We start from the raw sequence: 27,626 nt of genomic DNA, 5'->3' as shown, positions 1-27,626 counted from the left end.
TTTTGCTATTAGGCACTCAATAAATGCTAAATGATGCTAACTCTTCTAGCTCTTCCCGCTTTATGAGTGAAGCTGGGTTTGTGAGGGTTTGTTGCTCAGAAGGCCAATAGCTAAGTGACCTGGGTTGATGAAGAGAAACCAGAGTTCCCCCAGGGGTAAACCCAGACTTACTGTGCCATTAAACACCCACAGCCCCCACTCATTACACTCCAACCATAGTTTAGTTTAATTTCTTTTCCTTATATTTCACAGCCCTAAGGGAAAATGTCCTGTGACAATTCTGTAATAGTAAGACAATTACTGGTGACTCAGGACTCCCTGCTGCCTCTGCATCTTCTAGCTGAGGAGCTGGCTTCCCATGTAGGAACAATTTGGTCTGTGAATTAGGAAAGTCAGAATAAAAGGGCCCTTTACCTTTTAAAAATGATATAGAAATTCATATGAAATGAGATGAAAATTCAGCTCAAGGAGCCTGCTTCAGAAAAAGAGTCTATTGTAGCACTGAGACCCTGAGGAAACCTTTCAAAGAGACTCAAGCTTTCTGAGCCCCACCAACCACAGAATCCAAGTAGCCCAAGGATATCCTATTTGATGTCTCTTCCTTACTCCTTTTTTTCTTTCTTTCTTTCTTTTTTTTTTTTTTTTTTTTTTGCTATTCGACTTCTGCCCATTTCACTTTTGCCAATGAATGAGAGAGGACACAGTAAAACTATGTTCTCCTTGAGGAGAAAAAAAAAAACAAAACCTGTCTTTTTCATCTTGCAACTCAAGCACTCAATCCTACCCTGACTTAGGGTGAACAAGTTAGAGATGTCATAGGTTAGAGGGTGCAGTCATTCCCAAATCCCCAGCAGACCATGTTACAAAGCATTTTTGTAAAGGGGTAGTTTCCAAAAGCATTGGAAAGCATTTTTCCCCACAGGCATAGAGTTCTAGAGACAGGCTAAGTCCTCAGACTTGACTGTGAAATTCTAGTTGGCCACAAGAGTCTAATAATGCACCACAAGTGAGAACTTCAGGTGTTAGATCCTCCTAAATCACTATTTAAAATAGTTTCCATGAGAAAATGCATTCTAAATCAGGATGCCAGAAACAGATTTCCATTTACTCTACAACCGAAGTGAGGTTTCCTACTGAAAAACTAAGAGGAAGGTGAAGGGGAGGAGATGCTGGCTGTACCAGAAACAGCCCTGACAGTCAGGGCAGGTGCAGGTTTTGCAAGGAGGCTGGGATGGCACAGAAGCGACTGGTACCAGTAACGATAACCCGAAATGCCTCTCTGCTTTTATGTAACATCTGTTCTGCAATTTTTTAGTTCAAACACTTAAGCGTTCTAAATCAGGAACTGAAGCAGTTGCTTGAAGGGAAGTTTGAAGAAGGGAGGGGTTTCTGGTCTGGGAGTCATAAACCCACGAGCCCAGCAGAGCCTGTCGCCACTGGGTGACGACACTCTTGACTTCTGTTCTTCAGTCCCTTGATGGACACAATCACCGATACTAATAAAATTCTCATTCTCAGGTTTACAGCGTCGGTTTGAAACTGGGAGCATGGAGAATTATAAGCATCTTTAAAGGCAGATATCTTATTCATTTCTTTTTTTTTAATTGGAAATTATATTCAAGCCAAACTGGGGATTTTAATTCAGGAATAGCTTCTCCGAAAGCTTCGGGAACTATTCCCCTGTTCGTGTCTTTCTACTCCAGTCCCCTTGGAGCTCGATTCACACTTCATCAATAAATCAATACAATTTAAGGAAGGGCTTTGGCTTCTCCATGTAGCTGCAAAACTTGTGGCCTTTGCAGTCAACCTTCACAGATCAAATCATTTTCCCCTCTTTGGGTGCATGACCAGGGGCCTTCTCCCTGGGCTTCTAGTTTTCTCCTCTAGCAGAAAGGGTGGTGATAGCACAGACCAAAGGCGTTTGCATTTGTGAATCTCTAGCACTGCACCTGCCATCAGTCAGCCATCAATTGACACTATTATCGTGCCTTCATCCTGCAACCCCTTGTCCTAGATTTTGTCCCCCCCTGAGTTAGTCTCTCAGGGAACCTGGTAAACATGAAAGCTGGTGAGTATAGCGGGTTAGTGAATTGTGCTCCCTAAAGGTATGTCCCCTTGGAACCTGAGAATGTGAGCTCACTTGGAGTAAGGGTCTTTTGTAACCATAATTAAGACAAGGATCCTGAGAGGAAATCATCTTAAATTAGGAGGAGGCCTAAATCCAGTGACAGAGGTTGGAGCTTTGCAGCCACAAACCAAGGAACACCTGAAGCTGCTAGAATCTGGAAGGGGCAGAAGGATTCTCCTCTAGAGCCTTCAGAGGGAGCACGACTCTGCTGACATCCTGAATATCTGGCCTCTAGAACCCATGAGAGAATACATTTCTGTTGCGCTAAGACACCAGGTTTGTGGTGAGGTATTGTGGCTGCTCTTGGAAAAACCAATAGAGCTGCTACAGTTTGGAACAAGCTAAATTTGGTGAGGAAAGCACACCCAAGTGTAATTTGCAATTATCACCAGTTCTTTCTCCAAATCATGTACTACAGGGAAGCTTCTCTTTAGGAAAAGGAAAATCACTGGCCTCAGGGTCTAGAATGTTCAGGCCATGCTGCCCCATCCACTCCCAGCCAAGGACACTTCTGCTGGGAATCTTGAAGACACTCTGCACTTTTCCACAGGAAGGATGTGGAAGCACTGAATGTGCAGTAAGGCTAGGGTCAGAGTTGGCTGCTATCTGGCCCCAAATAAACGGCAGGTGACATGGTGCTCAGTGCTCGCATAATAAACCCACCCATGCTAGTCCACACTGCCTTCCTGTCCCCCATCTGTGGAGGTCAAAGAGGTCCTTAGCCAAGGACTCCGAGCTAAGGAAAGAGACCTGGTTACCAAGAGAGGCACATAACTGAACACTTCTCCTCACTCTCTGGGTTCTTGCAAATACATCTCTGAAACAGATCTCCTTTTCAGTGAATATATCCAGGTCATCTGCAAGATCCTTCTAAGTTTTTGGAATTCTGAAGGCATCCTCAGGAGAGAGTCGTGAGGGAGGTGTTGTCGAAGCCACTGGATGCCCAGAGAAATGGTTTCCCCCCCCTTTCCTCTCTTCTGACTCCTGGAGAAAAATAGCAGCAGACAGAGCAGTGACTGGCAGAGAGGGGTGACTTTTTTGGAGCAAAGGCATTAGGCAAGATGACACATGCTGACAGGTTCAGCAAATAGCGCTGCCCTGCCAATCAGCAGATAATTTCTCTGTGTTGGCAACGTAGGAACGATTGCAAGTCACGCAGCATTTCAAAGACAGGTCACGACTACTCCAAGTGTCATCCTCTAATGTGAAGGTCAAAAGGAAGGAGAAGGGGGGTGGAGGCAAAGAGGGGAAAGTGAGGAGACCTGTGTGTAGGCAAGGCTGCCCCCTCCAGGCAGGTCTTGCCTCCTGTTTCCTCACAGCGCCCCCAGGGAACCCCTGTAATCACCTGTTTTGCTGACATCGGAAGCTCCCACCTCATGTGTTAGCAGGACTTCATTCATTTCTAAGGTCTTTGTAACCCATGAAAGTCACTTCTTCCCTGAAGCAGGAAAGGTCTTCTTTTCTTCCCTTACTGGATAATTTACACAATTTATCTCCAGTCAGGAAAGGGTTGTGGGAAGAGGTGAATGAGAAAGGCTGGAGGAGGAAGCCACACACGGTACTCTGGACCCCAGGGAGTGCTCTGCAATGGACTTTGTTGTTGAATTGAAGATAATTCCAGAACACTGACAACACTCATAACCAGAGAGGAAGGAAAAAATTCTGAGGCCGAACAGATTCAAAGGATTTTTGTCATTATTTGCCATTTGCTTTTCTCCTTTAACAAAGGAAACGCTGAGATAAAATGAGAAAGAGAGTCCCATGAAACACACAGGCAGAATCTAAGTACCTATTTAAAATGTGTAAATGTTAAATTTCTCCACTCTCCATCAAAGTGCTTTTCTGAGGAAAAGATACATCTTTAGCATTCAGGATTAAGACAGAGTGTACACATGCATGCACACGCACACATGTACATAAACACATGTACCCACAAGGCCAATGTACAACTTCTTAAGCAAATAACTCGTCCAGTATAAAAAGCTATGCATTATATGCAAATATGCTACATTAAAAAAAAAAAAAAAACCCTCCATCCTTCCTGTCAGGAAATGTGAAGTTGGCTGTTAAGGCTGTGATAATGGCCAGTGTTGAGCACACAATTGTACTAAGGGTCTGCTCACAGACTAGTGCTGACACTCCCTAGTTCCATCTGATTCATCATTTGCACGGGAACCTAGAGATGGTGAAAGGGCAGGAGGTTACACTAGGAGGAAAGCAAGCAAGCTTCAACCTACTTTGAGATAAGGATCCTGGTCCTTAAGATCCTTTTCTAGCAATTGCTTTGTTCCTGAAGCGGGGGGCTTGGTTATTTGTGTTTCAGATCTAGAACTTTCTCCCAAGATGGAAAAAGTGAGAGGAGTGAGAGTAGAAAGGTTATTAAAGATCAGAGATCTGGCTGGCATAGAAGCAAACTAAGAGGAGTTATTGGAGATGAAGGGTCTGTTTAAACACACACACACACACTCTAAGCTGCTTCATGTTTATTATCTTACGAAATTTTTTAAGTTTGTATGCAAATGCACACTAAAAAAAAAGAGGGAAAAAAATAAGCTCAAGTGGATCTCTTATCAAAAGTACATGTATCTTGCTAATCAGAAACCACACCTTAATTCTAATTTTTGAGAAATTATGCAGCTAGAGATTATGCAGCTACAGTAAATAGAGTAAACTATTTGTAAAAAATCAACACACACACATCATCTCAGACACCATTTCATTTTCTGCTGTATTACTGTACACAATAATGCTTTGGGGTCCTGCATGCTTACATGGTTTTGATCATTCACCAGCCTATTAAGTTAAAAAGCCAGAAGCTCTGTCTGTCCTTCTCATCACCAGGATCTGTTTTTGTACTATGGAAAAAGCAAAAAAAAAGACCAAGTCTGGCTTGGGTGAGAATCGTTTTTGGAAAAATGGTGGGTGGTTGTTCACATCTGGATTAGGTACAAAAATGATAACATTATGATGAGGACCGCCTCAGAGCCTCATCTGCATATAAATAGACCTAATCAGAAATGCAAATTGCAATCAGGGAAATTTTTAAAGGCTGTGAGAGCTGTGAGATTGTGCCGATAAGGAAAGGTTGTAGCATGTGTGTTGTTAAAGCGGTTAAAGGGCTCCCAGTCGGCCCAGAGCCTTCCTTTGAAAGAGCAACGTGGAAGGTACAGATCTCTCAGCCTGCAACCTGCCTGGATGGAGCTCTCAGATAGCTTCATTTTCCATAACTGGAGCCCTGAGTTGGCCAAACATCAGCCCTATTCTGATGAAAGACAATCAATCCTCTTGTACAAACCCCTAATGAATATAGACAATAGAAAATATACTGCCGTGTAAATACCCTTCAAACAGACCTCTTTGCACAATTTCCCATTGAGACGGAAATTAAGGGATGGAGAGAAAGTCATGACCAATGTAACGTTTTCCTGATTTTTCTTTTTGTGCCGATATACATTTTTTTCATCCCTAAATTTTTCAGAATACTGGAAAAAGATTCAAACTTGGGGGGAAAAAATGACCAGACATGACTATAAAATTAAAAAAAGAAACACCAGTATTTAGACAGATTACTTCATCTAAAACTGCATTTTCAGTCTTTTTGTACAAAACACACCAAAAAATGAACATCTCAGAAAAATGGAGCATTGAAAATATGCAATTGTTACCACATAGTTATTTTGGGGATATGTTATCTTTCAGGAACACCCTCTTCCCACTACTTTCCACCCCCTCCTTCTCTCCCACCCTCCTCCCCCCAAATTCATTTTACAATCAGGCTTTCACAGGTTTGGAGAAAAATTGTTTACTATTCATTATCCTTAACAAGCCTCTTTCACAAAGAACTAATGAGCCAAGAGCGCCATCTTGTGTCCTACCTTGGAATCTTAAAGAGCGTTTTCACAGGATGCATGTCAAAGAGGGGAGGGTCTCCATCCCCCAGTTCAATAGCTGTGATCCCCAAGGACCAGACGTCACAGCGAGCGTCATAGGAAGAATCATACTGCTGTTCACAAGCAATGACCTATCAGACAAAAGCAGAACACAACACATCAAGCCCACTGACACCTCAGAGGCCTGAAAAGGCCCTTGGGCAATCTTAGCCCCTTTCTCAGTTCCCCTGGCTACTCAGATATTGAATCCCAATAATAATAAGATGTTCATTTTCTAGGCCTTATTTGTATGATTGGTTTATCATCTGATATGTTCATTAACTTTAAAAAATATATCAGTTCAGTTCAATAAGCAGGCACTGAACCCTCCAGGTACCAAGAACTGTGCAAGGGGAGGCACAAGAGCACACAGCTCACTGCACCCACCCTGACGTCCTTTAAGGAAAGGCTTTGCCTGCAACCTCTGTCTCATTACCAGCTGTGGAATTCAACCGTGAGGAACAACTATTCTTGAAGATGCTTGTATCCTGCACAAAGTCCCCAGGCTGGTGACAATTGGGCAGAAAGATGTTGGAAGACATGCGGATAACTTAAAATAGGAACCACTCCCTTCCACATTCTTTCTCCAAGGAAATCTGCCCCCTCTTCAAACCCCAACAACTGGTCTGAGTTCCAGCAGATGCTGCCACTTCAGTTACTAGCAGACTGGGTACAAGATCAGGACAACCAGAAAATGCCCCTGGACTTGTCACTGGTTTAGAAAGTATGGAACCTTGTGGGGAAATCTTTTTCTATCAACTTTTTGTGTCAGACAAGAAAAGCCCCTCCACTTAGATTCTAGTGGCTCTCAAAATGGGGTTGGGAGAATGAGGAGGCGGACCAGAGGATGTGGAGGGGGTGGGTACCAAAGGCCCCTATTTGACCTACAGTCTTCCTCCTTGACCAAGACTGATCCATGGACATGGGCAAGTGGGAGACTTCTAGAATCTAATGATGTATTGGTCAAAACAGCCCATGAGGTAGACAAACAGGATCACTGGAGACCAGAGCAGAGCCTAAGTGATGGGCCTGCACGGCCTCTTGGGCCATCAGAAGGTCTTTGACTTTGACTCTGAGATGGGCCAACTGGCTGTTGGAGGTCAAGGAGTGCCTGAGCTGGCATAGTTGTTAACAGCAACTGACTACTGTGCTGAGGATGCATTAACATGGAACATGAGTAGAAGAAGCAAAACCAGTTTAAAATGCTACTACAGGAATCCAGACTAAAGACAGTGATAAATAACAACCAGATTCTGATTATGTAATTTTGAAGGTAAAGCCAACTGGATTCGGTGAACGGAATTTTTTTTTTTTTTTTTTGCTTTTTTGCTTTTTTTGCTTTTTTATGGCCATACCCACAGCATATGATAGTTCCCAGGCTAGGAATCAAATCGGAGCTACAGCTGCTAGCCTACACCACAACCACAGCAACACCAGACCTGAGCCGCATCTGCAACCTATACCACAGCTCACGGCAACGCCGGATCTTTAACCCACTGAGCGAGGCCAGGGATCAAACCTGCAACCTCATGGTTCCTAGTTGGATTCATTTCCGCTGCACCACAACAGGAGCTCCCACCTGAATGGAACTTAAAAAGAAAGATGAACTGAAGACAAGTCCAGTGTTTTTGACCTGGATGATTCCAGAATGGAACTGGTATTTAATGAAATGGGAAAGACAGAAGGAAAAGCAGGTCTGGGTTGAACAGCAGGAGCTCCATTTGGGATATATTAAGTGTGAGATGAATGGGAGACTTCCAAATGGAAAAGTTACGTTTTAGCTGGGTAAGGCTCATATTGGACTTCTGACCTATAGAATAAACAAATATATGTGTGATATTATAATATCAGTGACGGAAAACTAACACACCTGCTCTCGGCCAGGCCCAGTTAACTGGTCTCACGATGCCAGGTGAATGTACCTGCCCTCTTGCCTGAGACCTGGTGCTCTTGCTCCCATGATTGCCCTCTATGCTTCTTTCCTGGTTTCTGAACTGAGGAACTTTTTCCATGTACCTGCATCCTGGGCCTGATCCTAGCTCCATCCTCTGAATAGACTATCCTGCCACAGAATATCCTGTTAAATTTTAACATGTTATTTTCAAACGTACCTTTGAATGCAAGTACAAATAATTCCAATTCCAGAAGCAGAGGCCATTTCATTGCCCCCGAAGACCTCACTTTCATCACCTCAGTGATGTGAATCAGGTGAGAAACTAAGTTATTTTAAAAGAGCTCCAGAGAAGGCTATTCGACACCTTCCCTTTCAGAAATGACATTTCCAAATGTGTGAGACAAACATAATTTTAGACCTATCAATCAGCAAACAGTTCACTATTGTTATACATTCCTGTGAGGGAAGGAGAAATAGGACTAGCCTGCCGCAACAAGGGCTATGGCCAATTGAAATTTAAAGTGAACCTATAATAAATTAAATGACAAACCATGACAACCATAAATGTCCTAGGACAGTATATATTAGCATGTCCAATAAAGGTTATGGGCTCCCAAACCTTGGGATATTAGAGGGAGACCAATGCAGCTTAATAAGCAAGACAATGCAAAAAAAGTGTCCAGAGCCCATAGCCCACGACTTTCAGGAAGAAAGTCACATCAACTTCTAGACATCTTGGATGGGGCACAGAAGGCAATTCCAAGAGCCTGTCCAAATGTGGGAATGGAGATATCCTATCGTTTCTCAAGTGCTGTCATAAAATATTCAAAATGTTTATCTAGTTTCCACTTCTCTTTACAGATGGACACTATCTTCAGCTCAGTCTGATTAATAGAAGAGTATCCTTTGGCCAAATTCCCCTCCCCGAACTTAGCTTATAATGCGACAAAGGAATTATTTAAGCTTAGCCTTCTAAAGAAGTTTATAGAACACTTCTCTAGTAAAAGAACTCACAAATAATTATGGAGAACCTATGAGCCAGGCGTAGTAGGAGGCCCTAGGGAGAGAAGGCCAAGTGCACACTCATAACTATTCTGTGAGGTAACTGCGGTTATCACCTTCTGTAGGTGTGGAAACTGAGGCAAAGCACAGCTACATAGGTTTCCCAGTGCCTAGAGCTAGTCATGGTCAAGGCCAGAATGTGAACCCAGGTAGAGGAGAGACAGGTAAATGAATCATCACAATAAAGGAATAAAGGAAAGATAAAGGAACCCTAAATAATAAAGTACTCAAGGAATGGTTAAATTACCAGCCTCTATGCTCATACTTTGCCTAAACCAACCACATTTTTTGAGTTTTTTGTCACCTAAACTCCATCTTCTCAGAAGGAGTCTCTTTTTCTCTCTCTCTTTACTGGGTACCGCATGTGATGGGATTCAAAGTAGAATTTCTAGGAGGCTACATCCCAACTGAAGGTCAGTGCATCCTGGAATTGGATTCTCTATCAATCCAACATCAAAGTCTGCAACTATTTCCTTAGGAAGGAAAGTAATTTCATTCTCCTTGGCTCAGCATTCTGCTTGTCTCCAGGTAAAATAAAGCTGAGTTAAGAGTGCTCAGAGGGTTGATGGGTCTTGCCCCAGGAGAACATAACCCCTCAAAGAGCTTTCTGAATCAGCGGGTACCGTGCTCCACTGAGAAAAGGAGAGGGCAAAGGCAAGTAAGTGCCCTGCCCTGGGGCCAGGTTTCCCGGGTTCTGTAAGTCCTATCAAAGGCGTGCAGAGAGATGCGTGTAGACAGCATTTACACAGGCCCAGGACCCCCAGCACCTCATCCTCTCCCACGCCTCCATCCAACCTCTACTGCCACCAGGAAACATGCCCAAGGCAAGGGTATACACTCCTTTAAAGCCTCAAGCCTTTGTTTCAATCACAGGTGTATAAATGATGGCGGTGGCAATGGAATAGGGAGAACGGTGTGAGAGAGAGTTCAAGGAGAGACTTGTGGGACCCAGGAGGCTAAGGAAAGGGACACACCAGGGACGACTGACATCATGACCCTGGGCAACCAAAAGAATGATGGTGCCACTTACAAAACAGGGACGTCAGGAAGGAGACGTCAGTTTGGTTGGCAGTATAAGAAGTTCAAACCGGGTCTAAGCTCTACCCTGAACCATGCTCTCAGGACCTCACTTTGTTTTCACATGAGAGGCAATAAGAAAAACATAATTCTATCAGAATCAGAATATACTGAAGGGTAAGAATAAAACAGTGATGTACTTTATATTACAGTTAAATATTATCTTAAATCTCAGAACTCTGTAGATTTTAATCTTCCTATTGTTCTTTGCCAACACAACCAGTCAGTCTGTGGTTTCAATACACAGTTAAGAAGTACCAGGAGCAGAAACCAGGTTGTATACCATGGACTTTGACAAACTGGTGTATTTCTCTTAATCCGGTGTTGTGAATAGAAAATCTGCTAAATGAATGTCACTTTTACAAAGAATTCTCCAAAGTTGAACTTGCACACAGCAAGTTGAGGTTCATATAAAGAGGATATGCCTTCTGGAATGTTCCATGAGACATGTATATAGACCTTTATAAAACATTTAGTGCACCAGGCAAAGGTTAAGAGAGCATAGCACTAAATTACTCAAAACAGAGATAGAGTCCTAGTGCAGTATTTGTCAGTGGCCTATTGCCTGCAAGATTAAAATATTGTCTTACTGAGTCTCAGTGAGTTTCTGGATGTATAAATCCTTACATACTTCTGCATAGCCACCTTTAACGATCCTGACTCTTTGGCATGATAGCAGTGAATGTTTATACTGTTTCTGAGTTTTCATGAGTAGTCTTATCCACTTGGTGTTAATCTATCACTAACCTCATTCATTCTTCTATGTTCTAAAGGGACCCCTAAAGTAAACAGAAGTAGCCAGGATGAAGATTATGTTTTATCTTTCTTTCTTCCCCATCCACATCAATTTGTGGCACTCATCAGAGAAGCTGTGTTGAAAAACCTTTGGATTGGAATCAGAAAATCTGAACTCCGTTATTTACCAGCTGGGTCCTTTTGAACAAGTCCCCCGAAAATTTCAAGGAGCTGAGCTTTCTTTAGTTAGAAGAACCTCGCTTTCTAGACATATTAAAATGGGAAGATGGGAATGGATAATCTCTACTATCCCTTCCAGTTCTAATATTCTATGACTTTATGATTCCAAGTAAGTGACTTGGAGATGGTATCTCCAAATACCATGAGAGGCTAACCTCTCCCTGCAAATTAGCTTGTGAACAGCACAATATTCTGGGATGCGAACTGGATGGCTAGAACCCTGAGGGGATTTTTATTGCCAATATTTTGTAGCAGGTCTTAAGGTCTATGAAAAGATGCTGGTGGCTGTGATAATGCCTCCGTTAAGGAAGATGAGCTTCAACCACAGAGCAATTGTTTGCATGCTGGTTAATGGAGCATGGCCACATTCCTACCTTGAAATGCAAACTTAGAGCTTTTCTGATACAGTTAGACTGCACTGCTGCTTATTTTAGGAAGAAGAAAGACACTAATGCTCAGATTACTGGCAATATCTGTGCACTAACAGTGCTTCTATCAACGCTCAATGCCAAGAGCTATTTTATCCAGAGGTGGGGGCTGGAGCCTCCCAAATGTCAGTCATTACCACTTTGGCTGCCAAACGCTTCTTTCTGGAGGAAGTGAGGACAAGAAGTAAGTTTTCACTATAGTTTATCTCTACCAGTCTTTGTAGCAAAGGGTAGTAGTAGTTAACTTTCTTTGTTAGGGAAGTTCTCATTAAGCCTTCTTCGAACTAATGAGTTCCAAAGTTCCAGACTCTAAATCTGCCCCAGTCACTCCTTCCTCCCTCTCCTAAAGGAGTTTATAGGGTGCAACTGCACCCACAATTTGATAACACAACTGCTTTGACACATATCGTCTCTTTCTCCATCCTTGCGCATGGTCTGCTGAGTTCTGCTGAGAAGGCTGGCCCTTTCCCTCAGCCATGAGCTGGAGAAAGACAACTGTGAAAAGCTCTTGGACTGTGAAAAGATTTACAACTCTGGCTGGTACAAGAAAATCCCAGAGCCAGGCATCTTCATTTTGGTTTTGCCACCCCGTCCCTGGATAACCTTAGCAAATTATTTAATCTCCCTGCACCTCTTCTTCCTCATGGGCCTTGTCTGAAGCACTGCTTTACGTAAGTTAAACAGCTTTTTCTGTGGCACCAAAATGTTTGTAGTCATTATCATTGGGTCATTGGTAATATCTATTTTATGTACTTCTTTAAACCTTGGTGAATTTTCTAAAATGTCTTCAGAGAACATAAATTATTTCTATAACAAAAAAGAGCGAATACTGTCTGCTTTTTTGTTTGTTTGGTCTTGAAATGTAAATAAATATTGGAAAGTTTGCCTTAAACTTCAAGGGTGTGTTTGCTTCCTTGGGGGTATTTATTGGCTATGGGAATTCCTCACCAGCAACTTGACAGGTTAAAGGTGGTGTCATGTTTGTAAAACTGGTGTCCCATGGGTTAAAGAAAAATTAGAGAAATTCTCTTCTCAACTACATTCTTTTCCATTGTAAGTACAAGGCCAGGGGTAGTACTTTCACACTTTTAGGCCACCATGATCCCATGAAATGCCCCATGAGTGCAGTTTCCTTTCAGCCCTAGAGTAGGGCTGTTCCCAAGACTGGGGTGAGATCCTCCCACCATCTCCTACAGAAAGACTTGGGCTGGAGTTCCCATCGTGGAGCGGCAGAAACGAATCCAACTAGGAACCATGAGGTTGTGGGTTTGAGCCCTGGTCTCCAGCATTGCCATGGGCTTTGGTGTAGGCCGCAGATGCAGCTTAGATCCTGCATTGCTGTGGCTTTGGCATAGGTTGGCAGCTGTAGCTCCGATTCAACCCCTAGCCTGGGAACCTCCATATGCCACTGGTACAGCCCTAAAAACCAAAAAAAGCAGACACACACACACACACACACACACACACACACACACGCACAAAAAGACTTGGGTTATAAGAACCTGGGGGAATAGTCTCTCCTCATCTCCAAGTCTTCATTATCTGTAAAGAACATCTGTATTAGACTGGATGTAAAGAGGATAAAAAATAGTCAATGTGTGAGCTCCTGCATTCAGAAAACCTAGATTTTTTCCAACCTATTTAACTTAAACCATTTATCAAATGATATATCAAAGAGCTGCTGGGCTGAAATCTCTTTCAAAAATGTGATTTTTAACCAATACTTTCAAGCAAATAATATTATAGTAAGCACCATCTACCATAAGGAAAAATATGTTTTGCTCTCATAAAAAAATGATTTACCAAACCAAAAAAATGTTATTCAGACAATTTCATTTTTCCACTAATATTTTAAAATGTGATTAAGAATGCAATTAGGTTTGCTTTATATGTTCCAATTTCTCATGTTACTAGACTTGATCCTGTGATCCAAAATCATAACCAAAGGTCAAGATTAAAATTTCACTCAAGTACACAGGCCAAATGCTTTTATCTCAAGAGCTAAATTCAGCTTAAAAAGAGACAAGGCAAACAGACCTAACACTATTAATCCTTGGCTGACCTTGAGCCCCAAAATACAGTCAATAGACTGGCAAATAAGATAGGCTGAGAGGCTGGAAGGCAAATAGGATTCCTAATTTAGCTTACATAATTCACACAGCATAATTAATAAATGCTATTGATCATAACGATTTCTAAAATAGAATGTCTCTGGAATTGTAAATTGCAGTTATAAATACTGCAGTGGAAAATACTATTCACAGTTTTATGTACAAACATCTTAAACTGTTACAAGCTGAGATACTGAAAAAAACCCATGAAATCTTTTCCCTTGAATGAAATACAACTTTGAGGGAGAATATACTTGTGATTTGAGGTTTTTTGCAAAGGGGATGTGGACTAGAAGAACTAGAATTGATGGGATTTTTTTATTGCTGTTCTTGTTCATTCATAAAACCCAAGGCTTGAATCTACATCTTGCATACTGAGAAACTGCCAGAAATAATTTAAATTATATTGTTCTTAGGAAATTCAGGAAGGTCTCTAATTAAAATATGATATCCTACAAGTCTTGTCTCAGGATCACAATACTTAGCTTATGCCTTCAGAAAAATAAAACTAGGTTCAAACTAAAAAACACGTAGAGGGAGGTCCCGTCATGGCTCAGCGATTAACGAACATGACTAGTATCCATGAGGATGTGAGTTCGATCCCTAACCTCACTCAGTGGGTTAAGGATCTGGTGTTGCCGTGAGCTGCAGGGTAAGTCGCAGACAAGGCTGGGATCTGGCATTACTGTGGCTGTGGCGTAGGCCTGCAGCTACAGCTCCAATTCAACCCCTAGCCTGGGCACCTCCATATACCACAGGTGCAGCCCTAAAAAAGACCAAAAAAATTTTTTTAAATAAAAAACCTGTAGATGATTCTTATACAACACCACTTCACTTCCCAGCATGGCTAGTGGAGGGCAGAGGGGGACTTGTTCTGGGTTCGAGGCCAGCTCACAGCACTGATTTTTGCACTTAGATTCCCCCAAAGCCCCGGGAAGGTATCCCTTACACTTAATGTTATGGTAAGTCCTATTCTCAAACTCAGGACCAATGTCACAGAACTCCCTTGTGAAAGGTAAGTTGCTGACTCCAATTTTTATGTGTCCTTAGTATGCAAAGGCTCCAAAAGAACACATCTTCCTGGAGAGCCAGGATAATCCCACTGCCCTCCCTGCTCCTGCAGCTTTCGCACATCAGAGATGGATGCTGGAAGGGACCTTAGGATTCATCAAGTCAAACCCCTCGTTTCATAAGGAGGAAGCTGGGGGAGAGCTGATGTGTCCAGAGCCACCAGTTGGTCTGCAACCAAACCAGGAGCAAATGCCATGGTTCCTCCATGAGTGGGGCATCTCCTGGGAAGTCTTATGACACAGAGAATGCTGGGCCATTCCGGAGAGCTTTTTCATGTCCCGTATGCACAGCCACAGTAACTTCCATACTCTGAGATGCAAACACACCCTCCATTTAAGCAGGTGGAGTTCCCCCCACCTCTCCCCTCCCCTGTCTGCTCACTTTCCCCTCACTTCCTTGTGGCCCCCTTCCTTTGCCAGCTAGGGCTCCAATTCTACCAGAGATCAGTTAAAGAAAGAATGAGTTCGCATTCTACAATTCAGTTCAGTTTACAGCTGGTTAGGTGCCAGAGGCCAGCTCTGGCAGCCAGGGAGTGTACACTTTTTCCCGATAGGAGAGGGACACGGTGTCGGCAAATGTACATACGGAGACAGCCTCTTTGTCCCTTCTTTCAGGGAGCTGGACTGCTCAAATTTTATTAGCATAAGCGGTTGATTATATAGACAGTTTTTCACTACAGATTACATCATAGTGTTAAAAGTACATTGGTTAACTATTAGGCTTTGTTTTTTGATCACATGGTATAGTAGCAATACATCACATTTTAAAATCTTCAACTTAACTAAATTTAGTGAGTACGATTCAAGGACAAACAGGTGTAGCATATCTGTGGGAAAGAGGAGACTCAGCACAAACCATCTCATGGCCAGCCAATTTCCACAAGCTGAAGAGGTTACAGACACAAAAATCTGGCATTTACAAATCTTGTTTTTAGACTAATGTATATCTTCAAGCGTTATGGCAGGAAGACAGTTTAAGAAAATATAAATCAACTTAATTAGCTACCGCTTAGAAGCTTCTAAAATCAAGGACAAAACTCACAGCTGGGTTTCTTTTGATCAAGAATAATATATGACTAACTTCTATAAACCTCATTAAAATCCTAACTCTAAAGTTTACTGTAACTAGTTAGTAGATAAACACTATATATTAATTAAGTTGGATATGAATAGGGAAAAGTCCTTCAGGATGAAATTTTTATTATATTATTGTTGTAACTTTGTTAAATCACAAATCACCACAGGAAACTAAGAATAGAAAATAAGAATAATATGCAAATAATCAGGAAAGACTGAGGAAAACTGAATAACAAATAAAACAACAGGAAAGACTAGGTCACCCGAGAATTCCATGCAGACATGGAAATTGTTTTCCCAGGAAAGTCCCAATTCTTCCCCATCAACATCAAAATGAGAGCTGTGTAACCTGAGGCCTGCCCTCAGCTTGCACCGTGCAGGCAGGCTTTCATCCTGACCAGAAGCCCACCTTAGGCTTGTACCGTTCAGGTGAGCTCCCTTCCTTGGTTAGGAAGCTGCTTTCAGGTTTGTTTTTTTTTTTTTTTTTTGCCATCAGGCAAGGTCCTTGTTTTGAGTCCCTGCATTTTCTCAGCTCCTGGCAGTTAGGGCAGGTATTATCACCCCAGGTGAGGAAACAGATTCAGAAGAGTTAAAAAACTTTTCCAAAGTCATATAGCTAGAAGGAACAGAGCTGGAGCATAAACCAAGCCCACAAATAAGAAACTAACTGTGGCGGGGGCGGGGGGTGTGTGTCTTTCTCCTTCGCAATACCTGTGAAAAACAGGAAGGGAAGCAAATCAGACAAAATATCTGAATGCTCCCACATGGACATAACCCTCTCTCCACAAGGAGTCTCTGGATTCTGTCCTCTCCCAGGCTGACATCACTGTGCCAACCAGGATACCCTTGAAAACATCACACACTCCTACCAAAGAGTGATTTCCTTCAACTTTCTAAAATTAAACGAAATGTGGGAAAACCTAGGCCCTAATAGAGTACCAAAAACACTAGTCTGCCCACCCCCACCTACTCCTGCTTCACCCCCTAAGGCTCCTCTGGGACCCTTTTCTAATGCTGACTATCCACCCATTGACCCCCACTTTTGCTCCCTTGTAACAGCTCAGGAACCATTGAGCAGAGGAGCCAATGCAGTGTTCAGCCGAGCCATGAACTCCCTTTCCCTCTTGTGGGGTCAAGCCCCTATGCCCTGGGCAGGGCAGTGCAGGGGTGACCAGAGTGTAGTCAGCAGGTAATTTAGGGCTCAGGACTCAGGAAGAGCAGAAGCTTCCTCCGACATTTTTTTGGCAAACACTCCCGCCCCTGCAAGAACAGTTCTTCTCTTTGGTGGATGAAGACAGGAAAAGAGCAGGTGCTCTGACCTTTCTGTCTTCCCAGAGAGGGGTGGGAGGACAGCCTGGAAAGTTCCAATGCTCACAAAGGCTATTAGCACTAAGCAGAGGGCAGGGTGGGGCGGGAGCGGTGGAGGATTGAGGCCTCTGCTCTGGGGCTCATGTACTTTTGCACATCTGGAAGCTGAACCCTCAGATGGGGGCCTATACTTAGACCTACCAGGAGGAGGGTAATGACATGTCACCACCACCTCCAGGGCCAACCCCCCACCTCCACATTGACAGATGACATATGACTCAACTTCCCCGAAGGCTCCAGCTGAGAGGGGAGCTCCAGCAGAAGCTGAGGGTGAAAGCTGGGGCTGCACCAGTCACCTTGGCCTGCCCTGGGCCCCTCCCCCACCAGAGTCCCAACTGCCCAGATTGTGTTTCTGGCTCTTGAAGACAAGACTACTCTGGTGAACACAGGCAGGGTCAGTCCCAAACAAGAAGAGAGTGAATTCCTATTTCTTTTTTTTTTTTTTTTTTGGTCTTTTTGCCATTTCTTGGGCTGCTCCACAGCATATGGAGGTTCCCAGGCTAGGGGTCTAATTGGAGCTGTAGCCACCGCCTACACCAGAGCCACAGCAACGTGGGATCCGAGCCACGTCTGCAACCTACACCACAGCTCATGGCAACGCCAGATCCTTAACCCACTGAGCAAGGCCAGGGACCGAACCCGCAACCTCATGGTTCCTAGTCGGATTCGTCAACCCCTGTGCCACAACGGGAACGTCAGAATTCCTATTTCTTAGAAGCTGACACAGGCATCTGGAGGGAACCCATGAACACAAATGGCTACAGAATCTCAGCAATGAATGTCTTAAGGGAAGACACACACATCTCTGGGCCAAGGATCCAAGGTTCTCAACTTCTTACTTGAACCTCCTGAGCAACCAAAGCTTGCATTCCTCACAGTGAAGTGACTGGCGGATGGGGTCCCAAGATCCCCAGCCTTTGAAAACAGAGTCAGGTAAAATGAGATCCTACAACTTGCACCATTGCCTTCACCTCACCCTGATGGAGAGCTTGGAGAGATTCCGCCTTCATGATCCGAGGAATACCAGACGCCCAGAATGTGAGAGCTGGACAAGGCTTTCCTCCCAAACTGTAAATGTTCTCTGGAACACAGAGGGACCTCAGAAGCAGAGACTCCCCAGGCCAGTCTCCTTCCAGTTGAGAACAGGTCAGGGATGGTGGGGCTCAGCCAATAGGCGCTGCCATGTGTTAATGCACTCACTACGCTAGGTACCACACCAAACACTTTCCGTACATCATCTCACCATCTCCTCTGAAGCCGGTTTTCCCCCCTTCTCATTTTTCTTACTTCTTTTAACTTCTTCTGTCTCACTCATCAGAGATATTCAGTAATTTGCCTGAGGTCCCTGGTTAGGTGCATAGGCCGGTACCTATGATTTGCTCCTTAGGTCTAACTCCAAAATCTGTACTCTTATCTTTTCTACCAAAACTGAAGCCATATCAAAATAATTGAACCATGATGGCTCTTTTTAAAAATAAGCAGCAGGGTTATAACTAAAAATCCAAACCTCCTAAATTCCATTCTGAAGAACTTTGTTATTTTATGTTTCTAACTCCTTCCCTTGGGTTTCTGGATCATGCTGAAATATTCCATTTTCCTCAACATATTAGGAAGTATAATCCTTACCTAAAACAATGTTTTTAAATTGGAAGTATAAATTAAAACAATATTAGAAGTATAATTTCTCATTTTGGTTCTGGTTACACTGGTCGTCACAATTAAACAGTTTGCTTTAGTACAGAGGGAGGGGGTTGGCAGTAAACACCTCGGTTAAAATCCTGGTGGCATCGCCTAACCACTTGTCCAAGGCCAAGGGCAATACTTTGTGAAACTGATTTACTTTCTCTAAAACACTGGATAGTAATTGCAGTGACTTTATAGGGTTGCTGTGAGGATTATAAACGAATTAATTCACACAAAGCATTAGTGCCTGGCACATAGTGAGCACTCAGTAAATACCATTAACTCTTACTTGGGTACAAAACCCATTAGCTAGTGCTTAAGGAACAAAATAGTAGTAATGACAATAATAGTATTTCAGTTCTGTAGTGTCTTATGGCTTTCTCTGCCCTTCAACACAAAATATCTCATTTGTCATCTCTAGTCCTGGCAGTGCCAAAGGAAATAGCATTATTGTATCATTTAGCTAGGAAGGGCATAATTAATAGAGGCAAGAATGGTTGCAAAAAGCCTGTGATATTTCTGCATTGGTATAAGCTAGTTGTTATGGCAACCGTCCCCTGTCACCGACCCTTTGCTAGGCAGAGAGAGATCTATTTTTTGGAGCCGTCACAGCACATCTGTGTCTCTGCTCAGCTGATTAGCTCTTGTTTGCAACAACTAGCAGATGGAAGTAAAAAGGGAAAAAAAATTTCTGAAAAGAAGCAAATGTTTATTTTATCCACATGTCTGCTTCCTAATACAGAAACAGACCTTTGGCTGTTTTAGGAAGATTCCAAGTAAACTGGATTCTTAATATACGGGCTGCTTCTGTCATTGGTGGGATGGCAAAATGTAGTCAACCTATAAATTACAGGTGATAGGTTATTCATGTATTTCTCTTAAAATTCTGAGTCTCACACCCCAATCTCAGAGTGTTCTTCCACCACCCTGCCATCTCTGCTTTGTTGTAGGAGCTGGCTCAGCACACACTTTCCACACTGAGTATCCCATGCGAACACACAAGGAGAAGAATACAAGGCCAGTGGGCTAGAAAACTGAAATCTGGGTCCAAGTCTGCTCTGAACTAGCATGAGGAGTATCATCCCCTTCCTTAGTTTCTCCATCTGTAAAATGGAACTTGGATTTCTACACTCTCTGAAAAGCCAAACGGCTCTTTACCTACCTAGATGTGTGAATCTGTGCACAATACCTCCTACACATCTTTGAGCTTCATTTTTCTCAGTGATAAAATAAAGAAATTAATATCTACTATAGAGAGCTGTTGTGAGAATGATATAGTGTTTTAAAAAAGCACTCATCCCAGTCCCTGGTGCATTAGCGGGTCCTAAGTAAGTGAAAGCTTCCTTCCCACTATACACTTGCTTAGCAGGTGCAAGATTCAAACTATCTGACAGTCAGCTGCCTCATGGCACTGGAGCTAGTCCTTGAAGTCCCTGCTCACCAGACATTATCCCGTGTAGTTTCTGGATCATTGGGAGATCTGGGTGTCCCAGAAAAAGAGACAGGCACCCCTGGAGACCAAGAAGCACTCAAGGGGCTCCAGATGGCAGCCACTTATCATAGAACAGAAGTATTTCAATATTTTAACAAGCAGCATGATCACACCAGCAGATACCAGCTAACTGTATGGTATTACTTTAACAGTCCACAAATATCCTTCGCAAGAACAACAATGATTGACAACTTTTCTTAGGTTTCGGTCATTTCCAACCTTTCAGTTTAGTTCACTATGTATGATGGTGAGAAAGGTAGATTAAAGATCAACCTTAATCCCCTTCCATCATCATAAATAAAGATAAATTAGGCTTGCATCCCTTTTTGCTATCGACCAGGATATTACCTGGCATGTGTATGATGCAAATACTAGCTGAGCAATACCAATAGTGACACTGGGCAAGGGTTGTATTGGAAGTGCCTTAGTTCAGGGATTCTAGTCACTGTTGCCCATATACCCATCCAGAGTCCCTGGGCACTCAGCCTAGCAGGGCTCCGGACTCCTTATCTATAAAATCAATGCCATCATGCTTAATTGGCATCCTTACAAGCACTACACACTTAAAAAACAATACTTGTAAAAGTTCTATGCATATGTGGGATACTCTTATTCATACTATTTATTAGAAGTAATTGTGCCAAAGCAACCCCAAGGAATAAAAACCAAGCAGGAGGTGTAACTCTCCCAGACTTCAGACAATATTATAAAGCTACAGTAATCAAGACAGTGTGGTACTGGTGCAAAAACAGACAAACAGATCCATGGAACAGAATACAGAACCCAGAAATAAACCCAAACACCTACAGTCAATTAATCTTTGACAAAAGAGGCAAGAATATAAAGTGGGAAAAAGGCAGTCTCTTAAGCAAGTGGTGCTGGGAAAACTGGACAGCTACATGTAAATCATTGAAACTAGAACATGCCCTCACACCACATATAAAAATAAACTCAAAATGGCTTAAAGGCATAAAAAACTAAATCAATGGGACCTAATCAAACTTAAAAGCTTTTGTACAGAAAAGGAAACAAAACAAAACAAAACAAAAAAAGAGGAACCTACAGAATGGGAGAAAATAGTTTCAAATGATGCAACTGACAAGGGCCTAATCTCCAAAATATACAAACAACTCACACAACTCAAACAAAAACAAAAAACAAAAAACCCAATTGAAAAATGGGAAGAATTCCTAAATAGACATTTGTCCAAAGAAGACATACAGATGGCCAGCAGGCACATGAAAAAAATGCTCAACAATAACTATCAGAGAAATGCAAATCAAAACTATAATGAGGTACCACCTTACACTGGTCAGAATGCTATCATTAATAAGTCCACAAATAACAAACTGGAGAGCGTGTGGAGAAAAGGGAACACTTCTACACTGTTTGGAAGGTAAATTGGTACAACCACTATGGAAAACAGTATGGAGGTACCACAGAAAACTAAATATAGAACTACCATATGATCTAGCAATCCCACTCTTGGGCATCTATCCAGACAAAATTTCATTGAAAAAGATGCATGTACTCCTATCTTCATTGCAGCACTATTCACAATAGCCAAGACAAACAACCTAAATGACCATTGACAAATGAATAGATTAAGAAGATATGGTACATATATACAATGGAATACTACTCAGCCATTAAAAAGAACAAAATAGTGCCATTTGAAGCAATGGAATGGAACTAGAGATTCTCATATTAAGTCAGAAAGAGACAAACACCATATGCTATCACTTATATCTGGCATCTAATATATGGCACGAATGAACCTATCTACAGAAAACAAACAAACTCATGGACACGGAGAACAGACTTGTTGTTGCCAGTGGGGTGGGGGAGGGAGTGGAATGGACTGGGAGTTTGGGGTTAATAGATGCAAACTATAGCATTTGGAGTAGATAAGCAACGAGATCCTGCTGTATAGCACAGGGAAATAGATCTAGTTACTTGTGATCAAACACAATGAAAGATAATGTGAAAAAAAAGATAATGTGAAAAAAAAGATAATGTGAAAAAATGGGTCATTTTGCTGTACAGCAGAAGTTGACAGAACATTGTAAATCAATTATAATTTTAAAAAAAGAAAAACATAGGGTGAGGCAACAGCTATATCCAGCCTCAAACAATACAATCTCCTCACCGCAGTGGGAGTGTCCCAGTCTGTACCACACCAGTGTCTGGTCCTCTCTGTCCTGATCACATGCACTGTACAGCTGGCAGGGTGAGCCCCCTGGCCCTCTGAGGTTGAAAGAATTCAATTTCACTCTTGTAAAATCAAACAGAAGAGGGCCACCCCAGAGCTGTTATCTATGAACAGAATCACAGTTAAATGTTTCATTTGTGTGTTTTTTCCCTCCCTTTATACCTACCCCCACCTTTTGAAAAATAAGTAACTGAATAAAAAATAAAAGTAAGTGTCCCTGAAAAAAAAAAAAAAGTAATTGGTGTCAGGAGCGGTGAAGGAGAAAAGAGGCAATAAACATGGGTAATGGAAACACTGTGTTAAAAATTGTTACTAGGCTACAAGCCAACATCACAGGCAGGGAGGAAGACCAGAGGCTTAAGGTAAACAGAAGACTGAGAAAAGTGACCTGGGCCAAACATGCCAGGAGATCATCAAGAAATGCTTGGCCAGAAAACAGGTAGGACAGCACAAGATTCTCAAAGCCCAATTGAGAAGGCAGTTTGTTATGGCACATCCAGAACAACATATGGCACATTGTAGGACATCCAGAAAGAACCGTTTCTGCCTCAAACACCTCAGGATGAGAGAGAGCTGTGTGTGTGTGTGTGTGTGTGTGTGTGTGTGTCTGTCTGTCTGTAAAGTGCACGTGCACAAAGCTGAACTCTCTAAGCTAGCACTTGTGACATGCAGACCTGTAAGTTCCAAATAACTGGCTGATTGCCTTGGTAACTTGAGTTATTTACACAGAGGAAGGGTGCAACATATTTGAGGAGTTGTTATAGTTGAACTGCATCCTGCAAAAAACAAAAAAACAAAAAAAAACAAACATGCTCAAGTGCTAACCTCCAGGACCTCAGAATGTGAACGTATTTGGAAACAGGGTCATAGCAGATGTAATAAATTAAGATGAGGTCATACTGGAGTAGGGTGGGCCCCTAATCCAATATGAATGACAGATGTCCTTATAAGATGATGACCATATGAAGCCAGAGACCACAAGGCAGATATTAGAGATACACCACTGCAAGCCAACAATTGCCAGCAAACCAACAGGAGCTAGAAAGAGGGGAGAAGGATCCTAGAGACTTCAAAGGGAGCATGCCCTGCTGACACCTTGATTTTGGACTTCAAGCCTCCAGAACTGTGAAATTATAAATTTCTGTTGTTTTAAGCCATCCAGTTTGAGCTGCTTTGTATGGCAGCCCTAGGAAACTAGTTTGGAGTGAATACAGTTTTGACCCAGCTTCTTGGCTGGCCAAGAAGAGCCTCAAGGCAGTAAAGGGGGCCGGGGCTTGGGGGGAGGACTCTGTTCAATTATACCTGGGCACTCTCATGGGTGGCTGCTGGAATGCTGGAGCCACTAAGACTCCTCAGATACTCGCAGGCGATGTTACTATAATGGCCCCCAGGTCTGTCCCTAACAACGAAGCCACGCAACTTGCAGTAGTCACAGCCTGGCAAATCTAAGGACCTGGGTCTTCCATGGCTTTACTGAGCTGCCAAATCATCAAACTCTGGAAAAAGCTACCTCTGCACTCACAGGAGGAACTTCATGTCCTATAGTTTATGTCATTTTCCTCAGAGTAATCTGTTAAACACAGTTTCTATGTTGAGCATTTTTCTTTCCCCCTTCAAATAATCTCTGGTTACAGTATGCTACTGACATACTCACTTTGTAAAAAAAAAAAAAAAAAAAAAAACTGTACTAATCTTGACTTTGAGATTAACTCTACTACCAGACCAGCCAATATTTCCCCAGTAGCATTGTTTCGAAGAAGAATTTTTCTCCTCCTACATTGCTGAGTTGATACTGCTTTTACCCAGTGGCTTTCAACTTTCCTAGTGTCCAAACAAGATGGCAAGAGGAAAAAAAGTGGGGAGTGTTGCTAATACAATCATCAGTTCATGCCGCAGCTTCAAGCTGTCCCAGCAAACTGTGCAGTTGAACCATGCATCAGCATTTGAATGTCTGGTCACATTCCATTAACTATCTGGTTTGTAGCATAGCTTGTTTTTTTTGTTTGTTTGTTTGTTTTGTTTTGTTTTAGCTAATTCTGACATAGATTAGTTCGGGGTTGCTTTAGATTATTGGCATTTCTCTTTTTTTTTATATATAATGACTTTTATTTTTTTCCATTATAGCTGGTTTACAGTGGTAGCATAGCCTATTTAAATTAAATATTGTGGTTACTCAAGCTGGTGACATAAAAAGGGAAATAAAAATGGGAAAAAAATAATTTGGTTCAATTTCTCAAAAATAAAATAGGATCAGTGATCTTTCAGCTGTGTTTTCAAGATAAAAGTAGTGGTGGCCAACAAAGTTTTTATTCCACTGACATCAGCCTTGCATGCATTGCTGTCATATGTAGTCTAAGTATCACTTATTCACAAAAGCAGAAGTGAAAGCATATTGAGATCAATATACTATTGCAGGCCACTGTATAAAAACAATGTCCATGTGAACCCTTCCTGATTATACTTTCAAGGACTCCTCTTGACCCAAAGCCTTACTTAGTGGGAAGAATACAAACATTTGTTGACCTGAACTGACAAATGGAAGATGGTTCCTGTGGACATTCTTAGAGAGGATTATGGAGCAAAAGCATGCTTTGTGGGAAAGAGTAATTCTCCATTTGGAAAATAAAAATGTGAATACTGGGTAGGCCAGAATCCCAAGAACGGCAGCATGGGTCCCAAAGCATCTTGGATTAAGCCCACATCCTGAGAGAATCTCCAGGGTCTTCGCAGAGCTATCGTGTACTTGCTCGCAAAAGGTCTCTGCACCACAATCTGCCTACTCCTCAACTTACCCATTACAGCAGGCGGGATGTGACATTAGCTTTCCCCTGATGGGAAGTGAATCAGTTCCAGGCAATCTAGAAGCCACCATGGACCACTAAACTGCCCCTAATAGAAACACTCCACATATTTTCTTCAAACCAGCTGACACCGAAAAGTCACAAACACCTCATAAGAAATGTACAAAGTCAAGGGGATGTTTCTCTTATTTGTATTTTGTGGTTCTGAGAACATCAACTTGCTGTAAACTGGAATGGAAACACCATCTTCTGAGTTATAACACCCTACACATGAGTTCAGTGACCTCGGTTATGCTTCCCTTTAATAATAAATTAATCAAAATCTACAGAGAGATTTGCAAATACCAACAGTTGTAAAGCCCTTCTCAAACTACCCTCCAAATTCATCTTCTCCTTTGATTTTCTTACTGATGTATTCATTCATCCAGCCGATGCTTACTGAGCACCTACTTTGTACCAAGCATGATGCTGAGCACTGAGCATCTCCAGTTCCTGCCAGCACTGAGAATCCAGCTGGGAGACTTGATGGCCAACAATACAATAGTCATGGTTTGCTAATGGAGGGTGTGGAGGCTGCAGTGGAAATTTAGGGAAAAGAGTTTGAGTGTTGGCCAAGGCTTAGGGAAGCTTTCCCAGGGGAGTTGCATTTGAGTCGAGACTTAAAGATTGAGGAAAAATATTACAGAGTTGTGAGGGCTAGCTTGATGATGTAACAGCATATGGAACAGTTTAAAGGAATGATAAATAAAGATGGATTTGGAGAATTACCTGTTGTTCACTACAGTTAAGGCATTACAAACAAGTAAACTGGGGAAAAGTAACCTGAGATGAGGCTGGACAGTAGAGAGGCTGGAATCTAAGGGCTTTGTCCCCCATCCAAAGGAGTCTTGACTTTGTCCTGCAGTGTTTCTCAAAGTGGGGTTCATGAGGTCCCCATGAAAATTTTTTTTTACTTTTTAGGGCTGCACCAGCTGCATATGGAGGTTCTCAGGCTGGGGGTCAAATCGGAGCTACAGCTACAGGCTTATACCACAGCTCACAGCAATGCTGGATCCTTAACCCACTGAGTGAGGCCAGGGATCGAATCTGCATCCTCATGGATGTTAGCAGATTCATCTCCGCTGACCCACAACAGGAACTCCTTCTATGAAAATTTTAATGGTTTTTGTTTCAATAATTTTATTACTAATAATAAAATGGGATAAGCCATGGTTAAAACATATTCCAGATCATCTGGATGAATATTTGTCACATAATTTCAGTGCCCATATTTATGTTTATTATTAAGCTGGCACCAAGCCAACAGAGAAGTACCAGTTAGAGGCCAAAGGCGAACAAAGAGAAAAGTGGTCGGAGAACTAGGTCTCCACATGTTACCTGGAAGTAAGGGGAACAAAACAACTCAAAATAATCCATGCTTTCATGCTCTGACACATATTCACACTGCAAAGGACAACTGAGTTTCACAAAACAATGTTGTTGGTCTCATTAACTTAAAGCTGCTAACGTGAACATTGCTGGCTTTGCAGTTTTTTCATAAGACATGTTTTTCCCTTTGGGTTTTATAGTTCCATAAATACAAATGACAAGGAGTACATGTCTAGTTTCATAGTTTTAAAAATCATTTTAAGAAACATTTTGCCGCGGGAGCGGCCCAAGAAATAGCAACAACAACAACAACAACAACAACAACAAAAAAGAAACATTGAACATTTAAGTAAACACTGGACTCTGCAGGGGTTTTCTTTTTCTCTAAAATGAGTCTGTCCATTACCTGAGTATAACAGAGAGAGCCCAGACGACGGAAGAAATGTGAACATACGGGTGAGGGCCAATTACCGTGTTAGGAAACCATAGAGGAAGGAGAGCGTGGGGACAGAATGGAGATGGAAAGACCTCTAAGGAGATGACAGCCTGAGTTTTCTTATTAAAGGAGTCCATTTGCTTACTCCCAGATCACTGCTCTCACGCACAGGCAGGAATACTATGAAATTAAGTGCTGACCTGACAAGCAAAGCTCTACCTGTGTTTCAGGGAACGCAGTATTTAGGCCAAAGATTCCCCAAACATCTACAAGCATCACCTCACAGAGGATTCTGTGATGATGCCAGAACTAAATTAGGACCAAGACCCAGGTTTTATTCGAGAGCCAAAAAAGTACACAAGAGAAGTTGCTATGTATCTGGTAACAAAAACACAATCAGGACCAGGACCTATAACTCTGTAGGCCAGCTGGAGCTGAAATCTGTCTCTTCACCAAGCCATGTGTCACTGGGGATGGATCTGTCCAGGGAAGGTGACTTTTCCAATTTACACTTG

The 27,626-nt window shown here is 42.3% G+C and overlaps 1 protein-coding gene across 3 annotated transcripts in view; it reads right to left on the bottom strand.

Moving 5' to 3' along the window:
- Positions 1-27,626, bottom strand: part of MYO3B (myosin IIIB) — a 423,015-nt gene that overhangs the window by 357,791 nt on the left and 37,598 nt on the right. For all 3 annotated transcript variants that reach the window (XM_021076498.1, XM_021076497.1, XM_021076499.1), the window contains exon 7: positions 6,004-6,149. In XM_021076498.1, the coding sequence (XP_020932157.1) occupies positions 6,004-6,149 (146 nt within the window). The remainder of the gene's footprint in view (positions 1-6,003; positions 6,150-27,626) is intronic.

This window comes from Sus scrofa, chromosome 15 (genome assembly GCF_000003025.6).
Source record: "Sus scrofa isolate TJ Tabasco breed Duroc chromosome 15, Sscrofa11.1, whole genome shotgun sequence".
In the NCBI taxonomy this organism is placed as follows: domain Eukaryota; kingdom Metazoa; phylum Chordata; class Mammalia; order Artiodactyla; family Suidae; genus Sus; species Sus scrofa.
Note: the sequence above shows the minus strand (reverse complement) of the source record. Positions and strands in the feature narration are given on the sequence as shown.